Below are 26608 nucleotides of genomic sequence, written 5' to 3'. Positions count from 1 at the left end.
GCAAAAGAACACGTAACGAGACACGAATATTGACTTGCGACGTTAGATTGATATCAAGATTCGAAAAATTTCGAAACATTCATCGGTCGTGTTCCTCGTTTCCGCTTCGCTGTTGAATACAAGTAAAATATAAAATAATATCTTATTAGGCAGACCTCGGGTCTCGCTGTAACATGTCATTGTGGCGTTGTTTATCATACTTGTTCTCATTTGTTGTGTCCTGGATCAACCGTCTTCCTTCACGCGTTGGCCTTCCATAGGGTGAACTATGTATTAGGACGTCCCATAAGTAATATCCTCTCTTATATTATTTTAAATAAGCATCCGTATCGCACCTCGGCGATGTGTTTATACAAACTTTTTCCTATGTCTCTTAAACAATACTTTCTCGGCAGTCTATAATGAATGTGAGTGAAAACTATTTACGGCATTATATGCTACACGAGTTTTAAAAAAGCCGTACGACTATAGACACTATTAAAAATATTTCTGGAGTGTACGATAAACGAGTTTTAAATTTGACAAAGTATCAGAAGTAGTTTTCAAAATTGTGGTTTTCACCTTTCCGATGAACCAAGGTCCGGTCGACCAATAATGTTCGATGCTGAGACATTAACCCCTTGCCATACCATTTAACGCAGGAAGAATTCGGGCCCAAACATGCGTCCGAATGGTTGGGAAAGGAGCCGAAACGGCGAAGACAGAGTGTTGGAACTTGAAACATATCTTGTAACTCGTGCAATGGAAGGACAAGAACTAAAGAACAACTGAAGCTTTCTTGGTCTCTCCGAATGCCTATGTTTGTTTAGCTTCTAGCCGTTATCTGTACCACGAAAATGTCTCCTAGATAACACATAGCCTACATTGGTACAAAAGACCCCATTTGAGACATTCATACTTGGCCCGAGATTGAGATCACGAGTTCGACTCGTGATACTTATGTTTGGTTTAAAATATCGATTACAAGTCAGACTCGTGATATCCTCGTTTGACATGAAATTAGATGTTTGGCTCAAAATTCTCATCATGAGTCAGACTCGTAATAATATGACAAGGGGTTAAAGGCTTTAATTGAAGTAGAACCTCGTCTAAAACTACTGAAAAAATAGCAAAAAGATTGGTAAGTGGCAGTGGTACAGCACGAGTACATTGACATTTGCAATAATTGGAAAAAATATTGGAACTTGGAAGATGAGCACCGCATGAACTCGGAGTCAAACCGTACCCAATAAATAAATATTTGTATTTACTGCAACATCGGTAAAGCGATTGTTCATTTCTTGATCGGATTATTACCAGTGGCGAAAAATGGATTTTATAAAGTACAATATAAAACGCAAGCATTCTTTGCCGTGCTCCAAACTCCATCCTCGAAAGGTTTTATATTGTACGTGTATAAATATCAATCGGGGTTATTCATTTTCAACTTTTAACCCTTAGCGGACGAGAGGCGACTCTCGATCGCCACGGCATTTCGCGCCGCAGGATGAATGGCGAGTGAGAGGCGAAGTCGGTATTTATGTTAGATTTCATTACCTCGATACAAACGCACTATTGATTCTTGGAAAGCTTCCTTAGCTGTTAGTGTTCTTTCATACAAAGTGTGAAATGCCACATCATAACAGAGATAAGATAAAATTAATGAAAGATTCTTCTAAGACAGTGGCTCTGACAATGGCTCCGACATTAGTTGAGACTTGGCGATCATGGTGAAAGCATCAGAAGAAAGTGAACTCAGCTCTAGGGAAGATGAATTTTGTTTTAATACGGTCCAAGACAAAATCCAACGTATTCATAAAGAAATTAGTGGAATAGAAAGTGAAAGAAACGACAAAAGTGATATAGTGATGCCCAATAAACCTCTGATAAATCAAAATGGACAGCTTGTGAAGAGTCCAGGGAAATACCATTTAGAGTAAAATTCACACCGGGCGAAAGATCTGCAGGGCCACAGGTATCCTTCAATGTGAAAGAACTTTTGTATTTTTTCAAGATGTTGAAACACTGGCCAATATGAAAGAATATTAGTCAACAGATTCAATAAGCCACATTAAATTTTTTTCTAACACCTTTTCAAGAGATTGATTTGCCCAAATTTTTTGTATGTTACACATATAAATAGTATCTGTACAAGGTAGCAACACTACACACGTTTACAGCTCATAACTGGTTACCTTAATTATATAAACTCAAGACTTCTGAATTATTTTACACTGAATGAAGAAATTTGTGTCAATGAATCTGTCGTAAAATTCAAAGGATGAATTTCATTTATTACATATAACCCACAGAAACCAACTAAATGGGACATTCAAATTTATACACTGACAAATTCCAATACAGGTTATATTTCTGGAATTTTATCTTACTATGGCAGCCTTACAACAGAAACATTGATAAGACTGGACCTTCCATTAACGACAAGAATCCCCTTACACTTTTATATACAATGATACTGAGTAAAATTCCAGATGCGCAGGGGTACTACATGTTTACTGATCAATATTATACTAGTTATATTTTAATTAATGAATTACATAAACTGAAGTGTCATTTGACTGGGACAATACTAACTAATAGAAAAAAATTGAGTACCGTTGAAGGGAATAATAACGTTCGACATAGTGTCCAAACTGTGGTTAGAAAAACCAATGCTGTCATAAATTATACCAAATTTATGGGCGGCGTTGATCTGGCAGATCATTATTGTTCGACGTACTGCTTTACGAGGAAGTCCTTGAAGTAGTGGTATAAATTATTTTTTTGAGAATTGGAAATTTATTTAATTAATTCGTATATTCTTTACAAACAAGTAAAAAGACAGAGAAATGAACAGCCACTTATACATTTGTACTTTCACAAAATTTCGGTAGACAAATGGAGAGAAGATTTTCGACAACCACGAGATGGAGCTTCAAGATCGACCTCGAACATTGACGAAATTCGTCTAAATGGAAAGCCTCGTGTAATTCTTACTGGCACAAAGAAGGATTATAAAGTTTGTTTTAGTCGAAACAAACCATGTGGAAGACACGAGACAACCTATTATTGTGATACATGTCTATCTAGTCAAGCCTATGCATCTTGGTCAATGTTTTATAAATTATCATACGAAACGAAACTACAGATCATAATTTTTGTAAAGTTATATCCTTAAAGATGTAAATATAGATAAACTATCGAAATATAACGTTTTTGTAAAATGATTTATATGTAAGCTCATTTTATTGTACCATGTAAGACACTCAACATATTTGCAAAAATCGCCTCGTCCTGTTACCTGACCTGGCCGAAAAAGTCGTCCGAAAAGGGTTAATTCAAAATCAGACTATAACAATAAATATAGCCACCAACTTGATCATTCACAAGCAGCTTTAGTGAAAAAACGACCATCATTAGTGAATCATAAAGAAATTCTTGTCCATTACGATAACGCTAGACCACACACAGCAAAGATAACAGTATAAAAATTAAACTTTTTTATTGGGAACTTGTACCACACCCTCCATACTCCTCGGACCTTGCACCAAGCGATTACCATTTATTTTGGTCACTGCAAAGTTTTTTAACTAGCAGAAATTTCAACAACAGTAAACATGTAAAACCATTGTTGAATGTGTTTTTTGGATCTAAATCTCCAAAATTTATTGAAGATGAAATCAAAAAGTTAATCGAAAGATAGGAAAAGGTCATTGAAAGCGATGATAAATACATCGATGGTTGAAGAGAAACGTAAGTACTAATTTCTCGCATCATAAGTCAGCGTCAGAAAATATTACTTATGGGATGACTTAATATATTCTTTAAGGAAAGTAATACTGGTATCATTGCCGGTAGAAAGAGGGGTATATACACGGCGTACCTGAAATCAGAGATAACAAAAGAAGAAAACAAAATGAAAACGTAAACAGATGCGATCGTTCTGCAATCATTCTGTGATTGAAAGAACGAAGAACTTACTTTTGGTCCTCGGGAAAGTACAGCAAAGCCAAAAGTGTCGGGTCCGAAGATGCAGCTTCCGCGGCAACGAACGCTTCTTTACTGAGTAGAAAACCTTGCCTGAGATCACCGTGAGCTAATCGTTCGGCCGAATTCTCCACTAAACGTAAAGCAGTTTTTATCCTGTTCCCTACAACGTCCGTGATCACGATGTTTCCTATTTCTTTGAGAAGTTGGGCAAGCGATTGCAGAGTTAATTTAGCCGAAGTCAATTGCTCGATCGTGCGAACGCGTAGCAAAGCGTCGACCTCCCAATCGCGCAATTTCAATCCTACCGAAGAGACAGTAGTAACGCCGGGTAAGAATTTCTAAAATAAAAATGGAAAAAGAATTAATAAATCGAAACCAGTAATCATTGTTCTGACAACGTGTTATTGGCGTAGATAGTATATAGGTGAATTGTTCGATTACCGGCTCAGGAATACCTAGAAGCAGCTTCAGTTGGGCGAGAAATGTACCAACGACGGTAATCTCGTTGGGGATGATGACGACTGGTTTGTTGGGTGCTCCGGCTGCACAAGCCTCCGAAGATGGATTGATCAATACCACACCACCCCATCTACACGTCAAATTGAAACAACACAACGTAGACATAATATCACATCTAACATTGGCTAACTACAGTTTATTCGAGTATTCGCTTTCCACATATAAGATTAATTGTCAGATAACGCGTTACCTTGGCGACAGGAACGCTTCAACGTTGGCCTTGCTTTTTGACCTGTACCCGGAACGCGTGTAAATATGTAGCGGTGCATTGTCACATGGAACAGCATAGATTACGAAACTGATAGTCGGATGAAGACTGACCTGCGACGCTGAAACGTAGACGTTGCCGATTCTTCTCGCCTTTCATCTTGCTGTAGGTAAATGTCAATTCACCTACCTAATTTCTTTTCTAAAGGTGTTATCAATTGCGGTAGAACGTCCTCCGATAGAGCAAAGTGTCTACCTAGCAAGCTAGTATCGGGTACACGTTTCGGATTCACTTCCAGCGGGAGCAAGTACAACCATTGCGATTTCACAGAAAAATTGCTCGAGATCGAAAGCTCATCGAGAAAAGGTTCGACGTATTCTGAAAGAAAGCAAGTAGAAGATGTAGATACACACGTATACACACAGAAAGATTTCGAAGTATAACATTCATATTTTAATGGGTATTTGTGTAACGATAACGTTTGAAAATGTCGAAGCTCGAAAAATTTGAATCTTGTTGGAATAATTTCTTTTTTTACATGTGTATAAATAAGGTGCCCTATTTATTACGACTATCCTAAATATTTCCGCTGTTTCCAATGATATGAAAGATTGTCTTAATAAAATACTTATTTTAAAAAAATTAAATAAACATTTAATAAGCAAAATTCTATCTTTTACGATACATCAAGGTCAACGGCGCTCTTTTTTAAATAGAAAGGCAAATTTTCATTGCCGCAAAAGATTAATTTATATTTGGATAGACAACATCTTTACAATTTTGGCAAAATTTACTGTATACAAAGTATCTAGCCTAACAAGGAATCCGTGGAGCACGTACGTAACGCTTTCAACTGCATATTAACCGATTACGCCTAACTATGCATCACTGACTTTGGTATATCAAGCGCTATTATTGTGCGGAAACCCATTAAAAAATGTACGTCACACTGGGACGTTTAGCTTCGTCACAAAAGAAGATGATGACCGGCAAAATTGTTGGAAACGTTTCGACCAAAAAGCTTTTACGCACCCTCGGTCATTGTTCGTAGATCCCAGATAACCTTCAGTTTTTCCGGATCGGGATTCACAACCGTGATCAATACATCGTAAGCCGGACTAGCTGGAAATCTTCTTCTGTTTTCCTCGTCTAGGCTGTACAAAGTTGGTTCGGCTAACGCGTTCTTCGTTAGGACCAGCGATTTTTCCCGCAACATCCATTCGGATAATACTCGAATCAAGGTCAATCCGGCTGAAAAAAAGATCGATTACAGTAATCGTGTGACAGAAGCTAAAAGAGAGGGAGACCGTGTCTCGACCGAAGAACGAAAAAGTCTGCAAAACCTTACTGGTTCTCGTGGAGAAGTAAAGTGCCCGTTTCGAGCCGACAAGAACCTCGTTGTTTAAATTGTTCGTTTCCAAGAGTAAGAGGTCACCGACGTCGAGATTGAAACTGGCTGCAGCTACCTTTTCCAAGTCATAATCCGTGAACGCGGATGCCATTAAGCTACTCGATATCACACGGAGTACGATCTCAAACCGATAGATGTCTGGAAAAACGTAACGATCCAAATTCAGGAAAAAGGAAAACGTAAGTTGTAAATATTACACAAATCGTTAATCGACGCCAATATATTAATCCTTTGCGGTTCGTGCATCTGTCTCACGCTACGAATGTCAGCAAGGTCCGACTTGTATCGAAGTAACGCTGCGCGTACCAAGAACTGTGTTTTGAATTGTCACATAATTGATAATAACAATAGGAAACATTACAAAATTATTTTTGGATTGCTAAAATATATTACTTGGCATTTGGTAATTTAATTGTGTCGAGTTTTAATTTTTTTTTTTCCCACATAATTACCAAAGAGACTCGTAACAACGAAAAATAATATTATGTAAAAAAAACGTTGGCGAACATATCTCGTAACTGAGACCTTCGATCTTTTTTTTTGTAAAATAACTCGATAAGAGCGATCCATACCTCTAAATATCGCGTATCAAACAGTGTGCGAAAAAATTTAAAGAAAATACCGCAATAAGACCGTTTATCGAGAAATTTATTTTAATTAACGATTTATTATTATTAAGCGTTAAAATACCGGAAATCAATGCTCTTTATAAGTGAAAAATTAAAGTTAAACTTTTTCAACTTTTTTTATTTAACGTATGAAAGTTTGTTCTTTCTTAAGTAAGATATTACATTGTTTCGTAAAACACGAGTAGCAAACATGGCGATTTATAAGTATTTAATTACCTATACGTCACGAAGTAGCTTAGTTACAATAGATTGTAACTAAGTAATATTACTCAAATTTTGACAAATAAGTTATTGGACCATGACGATGCCTGTGCCTAGGCGAAACGATTAAACTGCGAAAGATTAACATTTTTGGGAAAAGGATAGGTGGACTGTGTGAAACTTTCGAAGGGTTCTGGAAATCGAAACTGTTCGAGGATGAATAATCATCGAATGACTTACCAGTATTCTCGAAGGCTTCTGTTATGTTACGAGCCAACGTTTCGGCCCGTTCGCGGGAAAAGGCTACGAGAATAAGTTTCGTTTTAATTTCGACGTCCAGATTGGATAATCCATCGATTCCAGCATAAGGGAGCGAAACACGCTGCACCGCAGTAGTGTGCCACCAAAGGGGAACTCCGATGCCCAGCAACAGCACAGCAAAGGATATACTCGCATAAACTCTGTACCTCTCTGTAAATTTAAATCAAATATCGTACTAACACACTTCTGTCCGATGTTGTCGTTGCACGGTGGTACGGCTAAGGGCTGTATTTCTTCGAATATTTTACAAGTATTCGAATACTACGAATAATCTTCGAATATCGTTATCCAATATTATCGTTTCGTTTATGAACACTTGGTCGATTAAAAAAAATTCTTTAATTTCATTTTCCGAATATTTAAAGACAGTTAAAAAAATATATATATACAAATTTCTGTTCGAAAAAATTAGATTTTCCTAAATTGGAAAGGAAATCGTTATAAACGAGGGCGAGGCAAAATTGAGAAATGTGTTCGAAATATTCTCCTTGTTGTAGAAGAATTCGACAAGGAGTTCCAACTCGAGTACGAGATTTTATAATGTGCAACAAAAAATCGTCTCGTTAACGCTTCGTCGTTTTCACGATAAGGACGGTGTAGTTCTTCGAGTCGTAGAATTTGACGGTTGGGTAAAAATTTGTATCGGGGTGAAATTAACCGCTTCGATGCTAAGGATGGTTGTTAAAAGTATTCTGAAATTGATTTAATCTTAGTCGTTAGTTTGGTTACAATATTGAAAGATAATTACAACATCAAATTATCAAAAAGTAATATAGATAGCATTTGTGTGGGTAAAAAGGATTCGACGTTGGGTAGATTAGATACACTCGAGTCATTACACTGACAAATGCAGGATGTAAGGTCGAGCGACTCGACATTTGCCGTTCGACGATTAAGAATTGAGCGATGCTCAGTGTCTCGGGATCAGCGCTCGAGATACTATTCGAACCGCTCATTAGGTGACTCCAATGCTACGGTATACATATATCTCCCGGTTTGACCGTCTCAGGTAAAAGATGAGCGTGCACATATAAACACGCGCGCACTCTTATGGTACGAGACCTTGAAATTAAAATTGAACCCAGTCCAATTAGTTCACGCCGGTTCCCTTTTGTCGTACGATGAATCGCGCGGTAAATTCCGTTTTCGGCCGAATCGAGTTTTTCATTCGATCGACGTCTGCCATCGCGAAACACACGAACGTGGTTACCAATTATTTTAAGCTTGTTTCGTATATTCGGCATTCGTCGGGCACAATATCCAGCAAAAATAAATTATTGCACATCGAAGCACACGTAAATACGACGAACAGCACCTCCGATCCACGTATTCGAGTAGCGTGTCGTGTTATTTAAAAATAAGTTTAATAAGAGTTACGGAAATGTTTTCGAGGACGGCTATGTAATTTTCTCAAATATTTATCTATTACCTAAAACTACAACGACGAACGATACTTTTGATCAAACTTTCGTACGGATGCAATAGTTCTTATAAAAATGTTCGACACACGGTTCTTTTTACCGGTAAATTTTCGCAACAGAACAACCCTCAAAATTGGGACAGGAAATCAATTTGTTGCGCAAGCAGCTTTAAGATCAATCTGTGCGTTTGAGCAACGATATTAAATTCGTTTGTTATAAGGAAATATAAAAAGTTCTAGACTTTCTAATTAAAATAAAATTGACACGTCGTACAAATGAAATTTCAGTATGCGTTATTTGCCCAAAATTTGTTTCAAATCCATCCCGTACGGCTCAATACTCGTGCTCCAAATTGTGCATTCGCGAAACCTCGAACAAAGTGTAATGCATTTGTACTCGCGTGCGTTCATTTCCCATGTATTATTTAAATAAGCGATTATCCTGAATGCCGTTTACGTGGTCGAACGAAATGAGCTTGATAACTACATAGCTCGATAAAAGTATACGTTACGCGTTCATCTTAAAATCGTTCGAATGTATTTTACAAACGATAAAGTAAAACGTGTAAAAATGTTTATTTCTCTGGTTCGATAACTCTGTTAGCAAACCTGACACAATGTCGATCGTGTGTCGCAAATAAAGAGTCTCGTCGAGGTTCGTTCCGATCTGCTCGGAACGAGCTGTTACGACGAGCGTGAGTCAGTTTGGCGAACAGACGAATGTTCGACACTGGTCGAATGTCGAAACATACATTAGGAACAAATTGTAGAAGTGATCGCAGTTGAGTACCGAATTTGCGACAACTTTTCGCACAGGTAGCTGAAGTTTGATCTCCCTTATCTCTCCGGTCGTGCTCGCCCTTGTACCCATCGAGACCGAGCTCGAGGAAACGGCGAGAGTTCGGGCATCTCGAGACAGTGGCGGTGATAACATTTTGATAACGTCTCGGGGAAACTGGCTCTCTATCCGAGAAAATTTCGAACGACCTTCGTCACCTTCTCGATCGTGTTTTTTAGGCTCATTCGTTGCGTAACTTATCCATGCCCATCGACCATTCGGGACACATTCGAAACACGAGAACGAGCGTGGAAACAACTCTATCTTTTAAACGACGTGCCTCCGTTTCTCCCACTTGGTCGTCGAAGGTTCAAAACGAATTATGTATGTTCCCCGCAAGGTAATTCCGATCTCGGTCACGTTCGTTTGCGTACGACGGGCAATGCGCGAGAAATCGCGTTCAACGTAGAGTACAGTAACGAACCGGTGTTCCTTGTTCCACATTTTTTTCGTTTCCTCGATGGAAAACGTTCAAGGCGAAGGACGAACCGAACGGAGACGAAACGGGTACCGTAGGCGGGAAATGGGCAAGGAAACGTTGTTTCGTGAGCGCGAGCTTTGTGTTTACGTTCTCTTCGAGACGCGATACGTTGCGTAATATACACGAGGACGAACGGTAGCGTGAGCGGGTTTAATTACCCGATTAAATTGATTTAAACGCTGCGCGTACTCTATTTCACTTGGTCGAGACGCGTTCCGCGCGTGTTGTATCGAGCGGAAGAATTTGAATCGTTTGCGCCAATTCGACTTCGAACGAGCGTCGTCGTCGTCGTCGTCGTCGTCGTCGACTGCAACGTAATTCCCAACGACGCGACGCGGTATCGGTCTAGATCCTTGCGATTTCATCGACGATCTTCGGATCGACTCGGGATTATTTCCTCGAACGAATCGGTTCGGAATCGACCGATCGACGATCGAAGGGGCGCGGTTGACAATACGAAACACGACTCGGCTCTGATTCGGCCTCGTAGTTTTAATTGAAGAATTTAATTGTTGCACTCTCTGACACTACGGACGCGTCGTAACGCACGAATCGGGTTTCACGTAGCACCTCTCCAACGGATGACTCCGGTTTTCTATTCGTGTCCAGATCTGACCGACTGTTCCACGCTACGTGCTCATTTTTCAAGGCATTGATAAAAATTCGACGATTTCGTGGATCAATGAGATGATGTAAAAAGATTAGGGCGTGTAGCGTTTGTACAACATCGGGTGGTATACCGCTGTTCGTAGAACGTACATAACTACGCGTTTGGTTACGTGCAAGGCGTGGAACGAGAGTGATTTCCCATCGGCACGTGGTTGTTTTCACTTTCAATCACAGCAAACCTCGAACGAGACAACGATTTTTTTCTTTCACAGATCCTTTATCCTGACACACGAACCGTTTCGCTCGTCCCCTCTCTTCACCGTGATTCGAGAAAAATATTCCTGAGAACACCCCGTAGCAAAAGGTCATCGTGACGACGATCCGTTCGGAATATCGGGATCCAAAGAGGACTCGAGGTCAAGCGAGAAGAACCGTCCCGCGGTAGAGTTCGAACCGATCTTCCGGATGTTTCCACCGATACTCGATTCGTGTACTCGTACCGTCGAGATTCGACGTAGGTGATTCGTAGTTCGCGCTCGGGAATACGCTCGGTACAAAAGATCATTGACGCATCAAGGTCACGGAACAGGGAATGACAACGTTACGTTTGCAACGCGAGCCGGTGCTTCATTGGGTTCGCTTACCAGTCATTGGAGAACCAACCAAGTAGACAAGAGACGAACCTCGAGGTAGGGGTAGACAAAAAATAAGGAAAGAAGAAGAAGAAGAAGAAGAAGAAGCAGAAGAAGCAGAAGAAGCAGAAGAAGGCGAAGAAGCAGCAACAGAAGAAGAAGAAGAAGGCGAAGAAGCAGCAGCAGCAGAAGAAGAAGAAAACGCAGAAGCGACAAGAGGAGAGAGAGGGAACTAGAGGAGAGGGGTGATAGCTTAATCGTAAGAGGTCCGACTCTCTGCGTGCCTTTGAACAGAACGAATAGTGGTGGTGCAGCGTGCGTCCAACTACCGAAAGTGGAACCGCTTTTTGACAGAGAATTCGCTCGGTAACCGTTTCGGTGATCCACTCTCGAGGACAGTGCATACGGCTACGTACGAAAAACAACACCGAACGATTTCCCGTTCGATCAACGGTAACCGAATTAACCGAGAACACGGTAACATACAGTTCCGAACGACGCATTTTATCGATCTGCCACACGATATCGAATCGATCGGTTGTAATTAGCATTCCGGTCGGGTCGTTGTATGGTGCAGCAATCGTGACTTTTCCGAATGTCTATCGGCACCGTGGCTCCGGTTTGTCAATTGACGACCGAATCGCGAGAGGCGTGAAACGACGTTGAAACATTCCTTGTTACGAGTCCCGTCCTCCCTTCGTTTCGCTCGGATTCGACGTACTTTCGAATACGGTCCACGTTGGTTGTAACGAGCACAGAAACAACGAAATCACAGCTGCAACGAGAAAAATGCCTTAAAGGTTCTCCGATTCGCGCATATTACCGGACAGCTGCTCGCTTGTAGAACGAGCACACTTGCACGGCTGTAGCGTACGAATTTCGGTAACCGTGAGCATTAAAATCCTTTGCACGAACATCGTTTTTAAGATCGAACGAACGTATCCATACGTTCGTAGAAAACTATTCGTATCGAGAAATGATCGGTAGGTATGTAAATAGATTATTTCTCTCTCGGTTTTCGAATCTATCCGTTGAACGAGTATCAGAGAATTTGACAAAATGTACGCGGTAAAGTTAAGTCAATCGATCGTCGATGTACTCGGTTACGAGACACAACAGAGAAAATTTCTCAACCGTTTTGTGTTCGTTACAACCAAAATGTTCGCGTCTACCTCGCTTGCCTCGCAAGTTTTTACTTTACCGCTGATTTTAATAAAAACGGTCTCGACCGTCATTGTATTCGTCAATGACACGCTGCATGAAACCAAAGCTGTTGGTAGGAGCGAACTCGAGCTGAAAACGGGTACAGCGAATTGTGCCATTTCGCGATCGCACGATACTCGATTGCAACAGTGAGGATTAGACAAACGATAAAAACACATCGATCGGTGTACAACTTCCGTCACGGTGAACGTTATTTTTCATCGACGACCTTCGTTCGACGCTGACAAAAATAAAGGGGGGAAAATGCGTGGCGTGTGTACACTTGCTCGTATGAACGAAAAATGTTCCCGGGATCACTTTCGATTCAAGAAAACGAAATGACGCGTTGTCAGTTACGGTGGGGAGAGCTACTTGGCATTCAATGTGCATCGAATTTAATCTCGTTTCGATATTCAACTAATGTTCTGGATTCGAACGACGAACAATCGTCAACGAGATTGAACGGAGAATATATTCAACGACGGATACGTAAAACGCAGCGACGGGGTTAGATGACCTACCGTGGGCCCTTTAAGGTCAATCTCGTTCTTCGGTGATGCTTAGTAAAATTAGTTGGTCGGTAATCCCTGTAAAGGGGACAAAGGGAAGGAGAGAGAGAAAGAAAGAAAGAGAGAGAGAGAGAGGCAGACAGTCTATCGGTCACTAGACAGACAAAAAGAAGCACTGCGACTTTTCGTATCGTCGATTTGATTAAGAAACAATGCGCGTTCACCTTCCATTCCGAGCATCTTTGATTTCGTAATGGCTCAATACGCAATGTTCTATCATCGTTTCTGTCAAACTCGCGTGGCACGTCGACGACACGATCGTCGGACCTTGTTCCGTTACCGACTTCCGAATCGCTCGAAAAACACGAGATTCGACAATCGTGATTATTTTCTAACATTGTTTCCTTTTGACTCGGTAGGGAGCAATGGCCACACAGTCCGACGATCCGTACCCGGAAGTCATCAATTCCACAGTGAGAAGGTACGTAAGTATGGACGTTTTGTGCGCGACTGAAACTGATTCGAACGGGAATCGAACTCGGAAATCATTCAATACGGTAGGGGCCGCTGTTTGCTTTTTATCGAAGAATCGAGCTATTACGAAAATACGATTAAAGTTACTGCTACCGATGGATATTCGAGCCTCCGTCTTGAACCGATTCAAAATGTACAAGATTACGAAATCGAATATTAATCGAAACCAGATCGAAAGTCATGGAAAACCTTGATAAAACTTGCATGCATTTCACTGTTTAGGATCGACCGTTCATAATCCGTTCTCGACGTCGTATCTAGCTATTACTAGTAACGGTTAGTCCTTTGCTGAATCGATCCGTTTTTCTATCGATTGTTTGTATTTTATGTTCAAGAACGAAGAACGTTAGATTCCATTCTAACGGGAACGTGTATTTTCCGATACATCTTATACTTCTAAACGTTGTCGTTACGTTCGAACTTTCATACTTGGTGATTTCCTAAGAATTACCCAAGTGAAATAAGGTGCAACGTCTTTTCTATAGGGAAACCGTATCAATTTATGCATCATTTTCACTTATAAATTATTCGGAAATGATTATAGTATTTTTTACGAAATAATAAATTAGCACATTTGTTTACAGCGTTACGTATTAATGAATAATTAACTCGTAAATGAATAAATATATGAATAAAAATAAAAAGCTTGCGATAGCTCTGACGTCCTATGAGCTCATTTAAAATTAAATAGATCGTATCAGTTTGTAACCAAAACTAGCTTTAAAATTATATTCACCTATGTCATTTTTATAAAAATTAGCTTAATATAATACAACGGTACTTATATAAAAAAATTTGTCAAAGATTCTAGACTCGTAATCTCTACATTTTGAATAAGATTCGATACGGTTCGAAACGATTTGATCGGTCTTGAGTGTATCATGAGCTACCTATCGCTCATGAAACGACTTTGATCCTATATTTCTTCCCTCTTGTCCTATTCCTCCCTCTCATTGTTTATACCAGTGTTCCATTTCATTCTATTCCAAATATCTCGTCACACGTTCATTTTTCGTTATAGCTTATCGTTCAGTTCGTCCTAATAATACAATATAAATCGCAACGCCGTGACTGTCAATGTCAATTGTTTCAGAAAGACTACTAATTTCGGTACTCTGTTGGTCCGATTTCTCTCGATTTACTGGAGGTCGTTCGTGATCGTGTTATGGCCACTTATTCTGTTGCCTATCGTCATTGCCGAAACTACCGAGGTTCGTCGATACACGAATGTGATCTCTTCTCTTGTTATCGTTATCGTTATCATTCTTTTTTATTTTTGCACGGTTTCCTTCATTAGTTTCTTAAGTTTACACTGACTCCTGAATAACGAATAGCGAATCGGATCCGCTTATATTCAGTTACTTGGAGAAGGTGGCCAGGTACAAATTTTCAAATCACACCCCACCATTGTTTATCATTCTTGCCCGTCCCAGGCAGACGCATACACGATTTCTTTCATTTCATCCTCTAATGAAAATTAAAATATCTACGTTTGTCATTATTTCTTAATATGTAAGGATCTTCCGGTGAGAATAAATCCAAACATGATTTTATTCGGATAATTTTGAATTAAACGTAATTCTAAATTGGCTACTGTGTCGATACTATGTCGAGAGTAACTACGTTAAATTTCGAACGCAAAAGCAGCCATTCTAAGAATATTTCCGCTAGGCTCGTAATTATATACACTTGTATACATTTTGTACATACTCTGTTTATGTATCTATGTAATTTAATACTAACAGAGATAAGATAGGCGCTACAATATTTTGGTTTAGTCGTAAGACTCGGAAAAAAGCACACAGTGATTTCAAAACCGTTTCAACATACGAAAAGAACTCTTATTGTATCAGTATTGTAATATTATTAATTGTATTGAATCTCATTCTTGATGTACTATTCACTCTTTTCTGTGAGAGGATTGTTTTAGTTAAACTCAGATGAAATTCATTAACCATCTGATATTAAAGAAAACTGGCAATCTCGAGCCGATTCTAAAACAAACTAGTTTTAAGGAATAGCCCAGTGTTCGTTACCGAAAGGTTAAAAATAATTCAAACAAAATCGTGCTTGGATTCATTTTCATCGAGTAAGCCTCGCTAACCGATCCGTTAGTAACAACGAAATATATAAGCATTTTAATTTTTATTAGTGGATGAAATTAGTCGCTCTTGTTTGAGACGAGTCAGCTGGTCGTTCACGCTGAATAAACAAAAGCTGAGGGATATATCTCCAGATGAATTATCAGAGGAGAATTTTGAGCAGTTATCCGGAAGACAGTGTAATCCCTTCTCCTTCTGTTCCTTTTATTCTGTGGCGTTTGTCTCTTCATATTGCAAAGCAAAGTAGAGCAAAATAGGAAATATTTCGATTCGATGCAGGTGATAGCGATGCGATGTCTGTACGTGATCAGTATGATGGCTATGTTCTGGATGACCGAAGTGCTTCCCTTACCAATCACAGGTTTGATTCCCCTCGTTCTGTATCCTCTGATGGGTATAATGGGCACCGCCGATACTTGCGCTTGCTACATGAACGATACCACGATGATGTTTATCGGTAGCATGGTGATAGCGATCGCCATTGAAAACTCTGGCATTCACATGCGGGTAGCACTGTTGATCATTAAAACGATCGGTTGCAGCCATCGAAGGTAATTTTCTAGAATCTACAATGTTCAATCGTTACTAATAGTTTCTTGTGTACGTACGTATGTATATATACAGGATGTCTCACCAGAACCGGAATACCTGATCATCCCCTTTGTTTCCGATAATACGAAAAAAAGGCACAATTTGCGCGCATTTTGTCTCTCGTACCTGTGGTAAATCCTATAGTACACGTCCATCGCGTTTAAATTACGACGTTCGAATAACCTTGAACTACAAACAAGTCCCCGAAACTCCACGACAACGTTGGGGTAGTACAAGTACACGTCCGATCTCACGTTTCCCACGATCTATCGCTACGGAAGACAAGACGGATCGGATAATTACAGCTTGTATTGCAATTACGGCACAAACGACTATAACATCGATGGACACGATTTTGAGTATTTATTAACATAATTAATAAGTGCATTATCGGAGAGTAAGGAGATAATTAAGTGTTTTGGTCGAAACATCCTCTTATTATAGATACACGTACGGATACACGTGCGCCAATTACACGCGTGCGTCTATCCGCCCGGATAAAAACAAATACATGAAACCCGTAGATTAACGTTTGGCTTATTCTGCGTGACCATGTTCTTGTCCATGTGGATTTCGAACACTGCCGCTACCGCCATGATGTTACCCATTATCGAGACCGTCCTTCTGGAACTCGAAGCGGTAAGCGATGCTCGTTGGGGAAATGGACGTAAACCGATATACCTGGCTTGACCAAAATTCCGTCTTTAAATTTTCAGCAAGGTTTGGGTTATATGTTTGTGCACGAAGAGAACGAATGCGGTGAAGAAGAAGCTGCCGAAGAGTTGTACGTAACCGTGAATCTATAAAATCATTCGTTTAATCTATCGTTCGCTTATCGAGGATTGTGTGTGTGTGTTTTTTTTTCTTTCTTTTAAAAGTTCCTCCGTTAATAATTATCCTGTAACCATACGACTTTTGCAGGGTGAAAAAACCGACGCGTACCACCATGGTCTATTATCTTGTGGCGGCGTACGCGTCTAGTCTTGGAGGTGTAGGCACGTTGGTCGGAACAGGCACCAATTTAACGTTTAAAGGTTTCTTCGAAAAGTAAGCGCTCCCAAGACTAGCATCACGACCACCACTACGATCAACACTGACCCACTCACCCACTTACAGAGCCATCAGCGCATACAAACAAGAGCAACCGCACACTTCCATGCCCTTCTCTTCCATTCCAGGCGGTTTCCAAACAGTTCGGGCATCAGTCTGACTTCGTGGATGCTTTATTCGGTTCCACCTATGCTCTTGATGGGTCTTCTCACGTGGCTGTGGCTTCAAATAATGTATATGGGAATGTTCAGGCCGGAAAGCAAGGACGCGCGTGCCATTGATATTGGCGTGCAAGGTGAGAAGGTCGCAGCCGCCGTGATCGAGAAAAGATACAAGGAACTTGGCCCGATTACGTGGCACGAATCTTCCGTCGGCGTGCTCTTCGTCATTGTCGTTCTACTTTGGTTCTTCAGGAGTCCCGGATTCGTGCGCGGTTGGCCGACTTACATCACGAACCTGTACGTATTCAGTACGTTTGTCCGTACGTATCGCGACATTCTGTGTCGCCACGAAACGACGGATATATCTGACCATTGTACACGCACGAGACGGAAAGAGCATGCTATTTACAGGCACGTCAAAGATTCGACAGCGGCCGCCTGTGTCACCGTTCTGTTTTTCGCATTACCGACCAAACTCGATTTCCTCCGATCGTTCAATGCTGATCCCGCTAACCGACCTACCAAGCCGTCGCCCGCCATGATCACTTGGAAAATGATTCATCAAAAGATGCACTGGAGCCTGATCCTAGTACTGGGTGGTGGATTTGCCATATCGGCGGGCAGTACAACTTCCAACCTTTCTTCCATTCTGGGAAACGCTCTTATCGCTTTGCAATCGATCAATCCACATGCAATATTATTTATCGTCTGCCTGTTTGCTGAAACTGTGACGGAACTGACCTCAAATGTTGCGGTCGCGAATATTATCCTACCAGTTTTGGCAGAAATGGTAAGAAATCGTTTTTACCGTACCTTTTCCATTTTTAACAATAATCTTATATCGACTTTTAAATACTTTTAATTCAAAATTTATCGTTTCAGTGCATTGCTATGCGAATACATCCTTTGTATTTGATGCTGCCTGCTACTCTTTGTTGTTCCTTTTCGTTTCACTTGCCAGTGGGTACACCACCAAACGCAATTGCCACTGCCGCAGCTCATATAAAGACCAGAGATTTCGCAATAGCTGGGATTGGACCAACTGTTATTACGCTCCTAGTCACAACCGTAGCATTTTCCACTTGGGGCACTTACGTTTTTAATTTATCCGAGTTCCCTGACTGGGCGACCTAAAGCTTTTATGAGTACTTATACGGCACTCGCCTTTACCTGAGACGTAACGTGCATTGATCAATTGAATCAATGTTGCGCGACGCAGATAACCGATCGAATCGTTTAAAACGTTCATCCGACTTCAACAATGTATTTGTTGAATGTAACGCGATCGACCTTCCTCGCGAGTTTCCTCTATGGAATTTTACTCGTAATTGTGATCCGTTTTTCAGAACATCGATCGTGTATTTGCAGCATAGAACGTGAATTAGCCAGAAAAACCAAAAGGGAAAGCAAATAAACTAATAAAATAACTTACCATCCACTGCTGTGTCGTAACATATAGTAGTAGTGTCGTCTACTTCTTCTCCCATGTTTCCGATTTGCTCAGTTTTGTAATTAATTGAATAATCCAAAGTTTTGGGTAGGTTTGTTGATTTCTTCAACACTTACGTTGAATTGTGATTCTTTGTATAAAATTGAGTAAACGTATTCTTACGTAATAGCTGTAAAAATTCTAATATCGAACGGTATTGCAAAACATAACCTATAAGAAGCTACCTTTTGACACTTTCGTACTGTTAACGCATTTTAATTAATTTTATGTTTTACCATTGCCTGATATTTGTAATCGCTATTACGATAAATGACAAGTACCCGATGTATCTGTTTATTTACGTATCATTCACCGTATTTTCCTGGGTTGTAAAATAATCATTTTGACAAATATCCACCGCCAGTTTGTTATGGCAAGCCTCGCAAGAGGGCACCGCATCTATAGAATTATATATATATTTGTATGTATATGTTTTGCTACTAAAAGGTTGCCTTTTATCGCACGGAAATCAATGAAAAAACGTATTTGTAACTGATTCATTTTATCAAATTTCCTTCAATCTTGACTAAATTCTAAAAATGAGTACTACTTCTTAAAAGTATAATTTTTAATGATTTGAGTTATGTATTTATTTTGACATATGCACTGTGACACATAACGAATAAATGAACAAACCCAAAACTCAACAACGTATGTAAAGTGTAATGCTGAAAATATTGAATAAGATCATAGTCCATTTTACTTTATCGGAAATGCGTGTTTTGCTTCCGGAAGTTAATTGTTAACTATCCAAACACTTAGACCTTAAAAGGTGCTCCTTAAACAATAGTTTGGTTAGAGATTCCGATTATCGATATCTGAAGAGTGCGACAAGTTGATAGCGATTCGTAAGTGAAATTTCATTTCGTCAAACTCTAGTGAAAAGGTACTGCGTAAATGTATATCATTGTCTTTCTGAATGTGCACTTTCGTTCATTTCTCCGTAACATGGATTAAATACCGAACGAAAGGAATGTAAAGGGTCAACTAGAATTTGTAATTCTGAAACGAGCTGTATAAAATTTGGTCTATCGTCGGGCTCCGTAGCCCAACAAGAACATATAATTTTATAAATGTCCGAGGAAATACTATCTGGTAGTTCCAAACGCCCATTCTCACAAACGATGTAACGTAGCAAACGATCGTCCTGTATATTTGAATAAGGAAAAGAACCTAATGTGCCGATTTCCCAAAGCACCACTCCGAATGACCATACATCACTCTTGGAGGAAAATGAACGGTCGCGTAAAGCTTCTGGTGACATCCATCGTATTGGAAGATGATGCGTTTTTTCTTCATTATTTTTAATTACGTATATACCATTCCGTGAAAGCCCAAAGTCGGAAATCTAATCGTTATTGTATCGTATTAAAATTCTAACCTATGTGACGAAATTAAACGTTGCCATTGTAAACCGATACCTTAAGAGTTGAATCTGCGTCAAGCAGAATATTTCTCGCCGCGAGATCTCTATGAGTGATTCCTTTAGCTTCCAAGTATTCCATACCCATAGCAATCTCTGTAGCAAATTTCAAAAATTGATGCTTTTCAATTCTACCAAACCAAAGTTTTTTTATATCCTTCGTTTCTTCCTCCGTGGGAATGTTTATGTATTTGGATTCAAGTTGGTTAAATTTGTATATGCATTGTTTATTCAATGTGATAGAATTTATACTAGTATATAAAGCTGAAAATTAAGATTATGTGGCTTATGCCCAAATGAAGCTGTAAATTTAATAATAGAATGCTTACTTTTTGAAATATTTGGTTTTGATGAACATCTGAGTGTATTTTCATTGTGTTGAATAATTTTGCTTGTTTCATTTTTTTTTTTTAAATGCAAGTAAGTTAACAAATCTCCACCTTGCATGTATTCAAGCAGAATACATATTGGCTTGTCTGGTTGAATGCAGTAACCTATGAGGCTCACTAAATTTGGATGGTTCCCTACCATTCTCATAATTTTAATTTCTTCTATATATTGTCGCCGTGTCTCTGATTCGTTAGATAAATTAACTTGTTGAGACATTTTTACAGCAATCAGAGTATGATTTGTGTTGTCTAAACTTCCAAGATATACTTTTCCAAAGTGACCAGTACCCAACTCATGTATCAGTTTTATATTATTAAATGGTACTTGTAGTTTATCTGTTTCCTTATAGTCCTATGACAATTTAAATTCCAATCTCACTAAATGTAGTATATTGCAGCCTAAGTAGATCTATGATAAGATTGTTCTCTTACCTCAAAATTGGATTGACTATATAAAATGTTATGCTTTTGGAGAACTGCTTCTATCCTTTCAGATTTGCACTTGGAGATTGAATGTATTCTAAGAACAAAGTATTGAACTATTTTTTTTTTATTCTCTTTTTAAACTATCAATTGACTTACTATTGTGTATTTACCGAGAATTATGATGTACATTTCCGAGAAAATGTAATGTACAGAAACTGTTATTACGATACAGTATGAAACTTAGAGTTCCAAGTAGAATACAACCACCTATTGTTCCAATAAGTATAAACCACTGGAATGTAAAATTATAAATGATGTGTAAGTTCATTTTATACATAACATTCTTTCACGGATTGTTGTTTTTGTTAATGTCTTACTACATTGTGAACGACAGGTTCAGTAATATCCAATGGTGCAGAATGTATAATGAAATTTCCTTCTGTACCAATGCAACCATGATCATTTATAGCAGTAACCGCTACTTTATAACCATTTCTTATTTCTGTGTATTGGTCCCATACAAATGTGGACTTTTCTGCTGATACCTGCCCTAGTAATGTAGCATTGTATACTGGCAACCCACTTTTCGATATTAAGATTGGCATACCAACACTGTAAAATTGAGTATGTACTTTTACTTATGTTTGAACTTTAGCTATGTGTTAACTTTTCATTTATAATTGATAGTATCACCTAATTTGATAAGAATGAACATTAGAAGTGTTAGAAGTTGTACTCCAATTTACTATTACTTGATTTTTTCTTTGAGTAATAGTCACTTTTGGAATTGGCAATGTTGACTTGGCATTAATACAACTGCATGTATAACCTATGCATTCTGGAACCATGTAAAGGACCTGTATGATTTAAGTAATTTTCTCATTAGATGTGTACAATGCATAAGTTGCCCATATCATGTGCACATGCAATGAATAAGTAACTTACTTCGGGTAGATTTATCATATGTTTTGGTTTTGGATTTGCAATAACTTGTACCCTGTAAGCACAGTTGGGTTGAATATACAAATCAGGCATATCAACTGGCATGCTATTTTCTGGCAGCAAGATATTATGTTGCTTATTGTTGTATGATGTATAAAAAATTGATCCTTCTGGACATTCTAGGATAGTTGTTTCTTCCCTTGATGGTACACCTGTGACTATAACACTAATACACAGACATGACATTAAACAAAGCAAATAAATTACAAAATGACAGGATATATTTTTTCATACAATATGGTTTTTTCTATTTTCTTATCAATATTACCTATATGATGAAGGTTGTCTGTTACTATTTGGAGGCAACCAAGATATATTTAGTTTTAAGGATTTATATGTATCATTATTTTTTATGTATCTATCATCCTGCAAAGCTTTTACACTTAAATTCTGTACGATACCGACAAATTCAGCCGCACTTTCTACCCGATTTTCACCGCACATATAATATAAAACGAGTACACTGTATATCAATGACGTTCGAATTATAGTTAACATTTCATTTTCGGGCTGCGATATTTATTAAAAAATCAATGTTTGATGATACGTTTTAACCATTTATAAAATTGATATCTTGTCATAATATATTTTCACATATTTTATCTGATAATCTTTATCCGAAAGTACGCACAAGCTTCGCTTAAGTACGCGATAAGACGCTAGACTTAACAACTAAAGTTAAAATACACATATACTAAAGTTGTATATATACACAGAGTAGAAGATTAATTTAGTCTTTAAAGTATATTTTAACTAGGTGAGACGATTTCAGACTACCGTCATCACTTAGAAGAAAGAAAAAAAGAAAGAGCAATAGTTGAATTCGAATATTTAGTGTATAGTATTTAAATACTTTGCTTGAGCGTTACCATTACGTAAGTACGTAGATAAATTTATTCATGACATTGTTTAATTTTTTTCACCTAATATCAATAAATCGATATAATTGAAAAAATTAAAGAAATAGAAAGAAATAGTGGGGAAGGTTAATTAATTAGCCACGTAAATTTTCTTCGGGAAAACAAATTGATTTCCTTTGAATGTTGCAGATAGAAAATGGCCTCGGCTGCTATATCACCAACCGAAGATGATGAATTGACCTTACCTCGTGCATCGATTAATAAAATGATCAAGGAGATTTTGCCACACGTACGTGTGGCAAATGAGTCTCGAGAGTTGATATTAAATTGTTGCACGGAATTCATTCATTTACTTTCCTCTGAAGCAAATGAAATTTGTAATCAGCAGCAAAAAAAAACAATAAATGCGGAACATGTCCTTCAAGCGCTCGAAAAGCTTGGATTCGGAGATTACAGTGCAGAGGCGGAAGCAGTTTTACGAGATTGCAAGGCCGTTGCGGCTAAACGAAGACGTCAAAGTACTAGACTAGAAAACTTGGGAATTCCAGAAGAGGAACTTTTAAGACAGCAACAAGAATTGTTTGCAAAAGCAAGAGAAGAACAGGCAGTAGCCGAACAACAGCAGTGGCAACAATTACAAGCAGTCGCGCAAATGGCTTCAATGCAACAAGCTGATAGTGAGCAAGAAGATTATTCGTAAATGTTTAGAGGTCGTGCACCATATTGGTGTATCGACTTTGAAACGGTGCTGATTCAATTGCAGTGGCTAAAGAAATGTCTTTTCGTTTCAGCAGTCCAGAACAATTGCAATGTCTCATTTTATTTCCTTTTTCTTTTTGATTTATTCAATTTCGTATACATTATTATTTATGCTTGTACATTATTTCTAAAATAGGACATTATCGTTTACCTATTTTTATTCTGTGACGTGTTCTTGCACTATAAATCAAATAAAAATAATGAAGTAATAACTTTTTATATAAACTGTGTTACTAGTTACCAAAGTATTTTGTTGTAACTACTCTTTCATGTTACACTACTTTCCACCTTGCTTCGTGTACGATCAATTACGATCAAGACCACTTCTCAGATTACGAGTCACGCTGGCTGCAACATTATGCTAAGTCTGGATTAGGTATAACGGATATAGCAGTCTGTCAGTGGCTTTGAATGATCAGTTTATTTTTTTTCGCCTTATAGTTCTGCACCAAATTGCTTCAAAGTTTAAGTAGTTTTCCTACTCTGTCTCCGTTACCACACTATAAGAACGCTAGCTGATGTTAGTTTATTTGCGCGTGCTCCATCCAAATACAATACGATGCGTAGAGAGAAATAAGACCGCGTAAAGGGTTTCACTCGTAGACAGCAGTAACTTATGGCATTAATCTTCCATATTCAGAGGATAGATGACTCTTTTTAATTGCCTCCATCACTCTTGAAACGTAGTGGTACCTAAATGTTTCAATTGTAACAAACAGAAACAAAATAATTACAATAAAATATAATAGAAAAGAAACGATTATGTTTCTATACTTACCAGTTTTTTTCTGTTAAAGTACTCGGCGTCATTTGATTCCTATTTACTCCGTGTATTTTTGTTCTTAGTTTCTCTATTAGTTTCTTCTCGTTTTGACGCATTGTAGGTTCTAGAATAAATGGTATAAATTTAATCAAATAAAGTACTAAAGCGTTTAGTAATAATTATTTATGTTACGTTTAAGGGAAAATAATTGATTGATACTATATCTACTATTGTACCTTCATTTACAATTTGCGGTATAAAAAATAAATTTAATCCAGCATCCATTGAATGATTACTCATATCCAAACCACTGTGTATTTGCAATCTAGAGCTGGAAAATACTTTACTATAAAATTCCTGCAAATGATAATTATTAATCCGGTGTATATATATACATATTGGGTTGTTTGGAAAGTCATTTCGTTTTCTTTTTTTTTTTTTTTGAAAATGAAACACGATTTTTTTAGAGTGTATAAACATTTTATTAAATTATATATTCTCCATTTTGGAAAACGAAATGACTTTCCGAGCAACCCAATATATATAAGTTTGGTAATCTAATATATTTTATATAATACATTTTCGAAAATTACCTTAATTTTTTCTATAGTGTTTGGAGTGAATTCTTGTAGTTCAGCTTTATTATGCAGAAACACAATATGTGGGTAATATTCAACATAGTCTTGATCCATATTACTCGTTGAGGATGGTTTTAACATTTCTGCAGTTTGTAAAAACCTGTGATTTAAAAGAATCTATTATATCCATTTGTTATATATTATACAATAGTATAGCACACTTCTTGTATACCTGCCTAACTAAATTTAGATCGACAAACCAGTCTTGTACAAAAATAATGACATGGCATACTGAAAACAAAAATGCTGCAAACTGTAAGGATTGCAACTCCAAATTTGTTTCCATATTTGCAAAGTCTGTTGTGGGTTTCTTTTGATCATAAGAGGCAGAATAATCTATTGTTGATCCAGAAAGTATAGGTTGAGTATCTAAATATATTACTCGATTTTTTGTTACAAAAAAATCAATACCAGACGTAGAATTTGCACCACTTTCATGATGCGACATATCTTGAGTAGGAAATATATTTGGTCTAGAAAAACAAACATTCTTAAAAAGAATATACATATTAACAAGGTTATAATCTTTAAAAAAAATACCAACGCATAATTTGAAGTTAAAAAAGACATTATAGTTGATTTTCCAACACCTTGAGCTCCTAAACATCCCACTACCAAGAAGTCTTGTTGGTCGTATAAGAATTCAAGAGGATTTTCACAAAGTTGCATGTTTTCATCCATAAATTTGACACTGCTAGTCATTTCAAGACATGTTGACAATATGGTACGAGTGGCTGAAAAGATATTTAAATGTATGGAGTTTATAATTGTATTCAAAATGAAACGTATAGCAGTTAAGGAGAAAGAAAAACCTACTGTCTGGAATTTTTGACGAAACATTGTACGATGAGTCAGCATCTTTCCTATATCATCAATCGAGTATTTAGTAATGGGTTAAAAACTAAAAGATAGTTTTATATATGCAATATAAGAGGAAAAATTTGTTTTTACTTGTTACTGCCATTACGTTGACTAGGTGAAACAGCCCTACTCTCACCTTCCCTAGTTTTTAATATAAACGTCGGACGATCTATAACTTTGATCGTACCTCTACCATCGTTGTCCCTTACCTCAGATTCTTTAGGTGTGATCGGTATCATTTTTTGTACATTCATGACGATTATTCTCTCATTTTCTGCAATTTGAATAAGCAATACATTCACCACTTAAAATAAGAGCATTTGTAATTGAAATAATGGAATATATATGTATTTCTTTTACTATTGTATCTAGCCGAGGTTCGTTACACATTGCATAATGTATAATGTTTATGAATTTTTAATTTTTTCGTCACCAATGGTCAATTTTCAAGTCACTCTATTTTCTAGATTAAATAGGAAGGAAATAATCTTTTGTTTTGTCGGTTTTTAATGTATCATTTTACTATTAATCTTTCATTCAATGACACGAAACAACCACTTGCATGTGGACGACAAGTGTTGCCATCTATTTGGTATACAATGCACGACGT

The 26608-nt window shown here is 38.0% G+C and overlaps 5 protein-coding genes across 8 annotated transcripts; 2 read left to right on the top strand and 3 right to left on the bottom strand.

Annotated features, from left to right (window-relative positions):
* Positions 1-3: 3 nt before the first annotated feature.
* Pig-s (phosphatidylinositol glycan anchor biosynthesis class S) lies at positions 4-19241 on the bottom strand. 2 transcript variants are annotated; one of them, XM_076324578.1, is made up of 10 exons: positions 19114-19241; positions 18821-19007; positions 7178-7408; positions 6045-6245; positions 5729-5947; positions 4886-5074; positions 4679-4817; positions 4411-4558; positions 3961-4307; positions 3723-3862 (listed from the first exon to the last, which is right to left on the bottom strand). In XM_076324578.1, the coding sequence occupies exons 2-10, from the start codon at positions 18873-18875 to the stop codon at positions 3766-3768; spliced, it is 1626 nt and encodes a 541-aa protein (XP_076180693.1). In that variant the 5' UTR covers positions 18876-19007; positions 19114-19241; the 3' UTR covers positions 3723-3765. The 2 variants fall into 2 exon arrangements, with proteins under 2 accessions (XP_076180692.1, XP_076180693.1); XM_076324577.1 differs by having other exon boundaries at positions 4-3862; positions 18821-19237.
* LOC143153423 (protein I'm not dead yet) lies at positions 11323-19162 on the top strand. The gene is made up of 10 exons (XM_076324575.1): positions 11323-11691; positions 13370-13431; positions 14578-14695; positions 15866-16137; positions 16702-16816; positions 16894-16961; positions 17099-17224; positions 17356-17685; positions 17800-18178; positions 18271-19162. The coding sequence occupies exons 2-10, from the start codon at positions 13376-13378 to the stop codon at positions 18520-18522; spliced, it is 1716 nt and encodes a 571-aa protein (XP_076180690.1). The 5' UTR covers positions 11323-11691; positions 13370-13375; the 3' UTR covers positions 18523-19162.
* An 85-nt stretch (positions 19242-19326) lies between the features above and the next one.
* Positions 19327-23953, top strand: Nc2beta (negative cofactor 2beta). Of its 3 annotated transcripts, none has more exons than XM_076324582.1 (2): positions 19327-19528; positions 23167-23953. In XM_076324582.1, the coding sequence occupies exon 2, from the start codon at positions 23174-23176 to the stop codon at positions 23675-23677; it is 504 nt and encodes a 167-aa protein (XP_076180697.1). In that variant the 5' UTR covers positions 19327-19528; positions 23167-23173; the 3' UTR covers positions 23678-23953. The 3 variants fall into 3 exon arrangements, with proteins under 3 accessions (XP_076180697.1, XP_076180695.1, XP_076180696.1); XM_076324580.1 differs by having other exon boundaries at positions 19330-19725; XM_076324581.1 differs by lacking the exon at positions 19327-19528 and adding an exon at positions 19746-19763.
* Positions 19388-23044, bottom strand: LOC143153421 (uncharacterized). Its single transcript, XM_076324562.1, has 9 exons — positions 22386-23044; positions 22061-22283; positions 21809-21972; positions 21493-21727; positions 21286-21407; positions 21122-21209; positions 20630-21041; positions 20299-20564; positions 19388-20225 (listed from the first exon to the last, which is right to left on the bottom strand). The coding sequence occupies exons 1-9, from the start codon at positions 22613-22615 to the stop codon at positions 19782-19784; spliced, it is 2184 nt and encodes a 727-aa protein (XP_076180677.1). The 5' UTR covers positions 22616-23044; the 3' UTR covers positions 19388-19781.
* A 185-nt stretch (positions 23954-24138) lies between the features above and the next one.
* LOC143153425 (nonsense-mediated mRNA decay factor SMG9) lies at positions 24139-26586 on the bottom strand. Its single transcript, XM_076324579.1, has 9 exons — positions 26359-26586; positions 26089-26272; positions 25954-26000; positions 25682-25871; positions 25314-25610; positions 25093-25237; positions 24736-24856; positions 24515-24623; positions 24139-24429 (listed from the first exon to the last, which is right to left on the bottom strand). The coding sequence occupies exons 2-9, from the start codon at positions 26250-26252 to the stop codon at positions 24351-24353; spliced, it is 1152 nt and encodes a 383-aa protein (XP_076180694.1). The 5' UTR covers positions 26253-26272; positions 26359-26586; the 3' UTR covers positions 24139-24350.
* Positions 26587-26608: the final 22 nt, after the last annotated feature.

The sequence above is a fragment of the Ptiloglossa arizonensis genome, chromosome 12, assembly GCF_051014685.1.
Source record: "Ptiloglossa arizonensis isolate GNS036 chromosome 12, iyPtiAriz1_principal, whole genome shotgun sequence".
NCBI lineage: Eukaryota > Metazoa > Arthropoda > Insecta > Hymenoptera > Colletidae > Ptiloglossa > Ptiloglossa arizonensis.
Note: the sequence above shows the minus strand (reverse complement) of the source record. Positions and strands in the feature narration are given on the sequence as shown.

Excerpts from the sequence above, each read along its gene's own strand:
- LOC143153423 (XM_076324575.1), top strand. The coding sequence starts at position 13,376 with ATGGCCACACAGTCCGACGATCCGTACCCGGAAGTCATCAATTCCACA. Across the intron at positions 13,432-14,577 it reads ATCAATTCCACAGTGAGAAG|AAAGACTACTAATTTCGGTA; the intron begins GTACGTAAGTAT and ends CAATTGTTTCAG. Across the intron at positions 16,962-17,098 it reads GAAGAAGCTGCCGAAGAGTT|GGTGAAAAAACCGACGCGTA; the intron begins GTACGTAACCGT and ends CGACTTTTGCAG.
- Pig-s (XM_076324578.1), bottom strand. The coding sequence starts at position 18,875 with ATGGGAGAAGAAGTAGACGACACTACTACTATATGTTACGACACAGCA. Across the intron at positions 5,948-6,044 it reads TTACTTCTCCACGAGAACCA|CCGGATTGACCTTGATTCGA; the intron begins GTAAGGTTTTGC and ends TCTTTTTTTCAG. Across the intron at positions 4,559-4,678 it reads GAAGCGTTCCTGTCGCCAAG|ATGGGGTGGTGTGGTATTGA; the intron begins GTAACGCGTTAT and ends TTTGACGTGTAG.
- LOC143153421 (XM_076324562.1), bottom strand. The coding sequence starts at position 22,615 with ATGTTAACTATAATTCGAACGTCATTGATATACAGTGTACTCGTTTTA. Across the intron at positions 21,042-21,121 it reads ATAGTCAATCCAATTTTGAG|GACTATAAGGAAACAGATAA; the intron begins GTAAGAGAACAA and ends AAATTGTCATAG. Across the intron at positions 20,226-20,298 it reads ACGCAGATTCAACTCTTAAG|ATTTCCGACTTTGGGCTTTC; the intron begins GTATCGGTTTAC and ends AATAACGATTAG.
- Nc2beta (XM_076324582.1), top strand. The coding sequence starts at position 23,174 with ATGGCCTCGGCTGCTATATCACCAACCGAAGATGATGAATTGACCTTA.
- LOC143153425 (XM_076324579.1), bottom strand. The coding sequence starts at position 26,252 with ATGAATGTACAAAAAATGATACCGATCACACCTAAAGAATCTGAGGTA. Across the intron at positions 26,001-26,088 it reads CAACGTAATGGCAGTAACAA|GAAAGATGCTGACTCATCGT; the intron begins GTAAAAACAAAT and ends TTGATGATATAG. Across the intron at positions 25,238-25,313 it reads GTCGATCTAAATTTAGTTAG|GTTTTTACAAACTGCAGAAA; the intron begins GCAGGTATACAA and ends TTTAAATCACAG.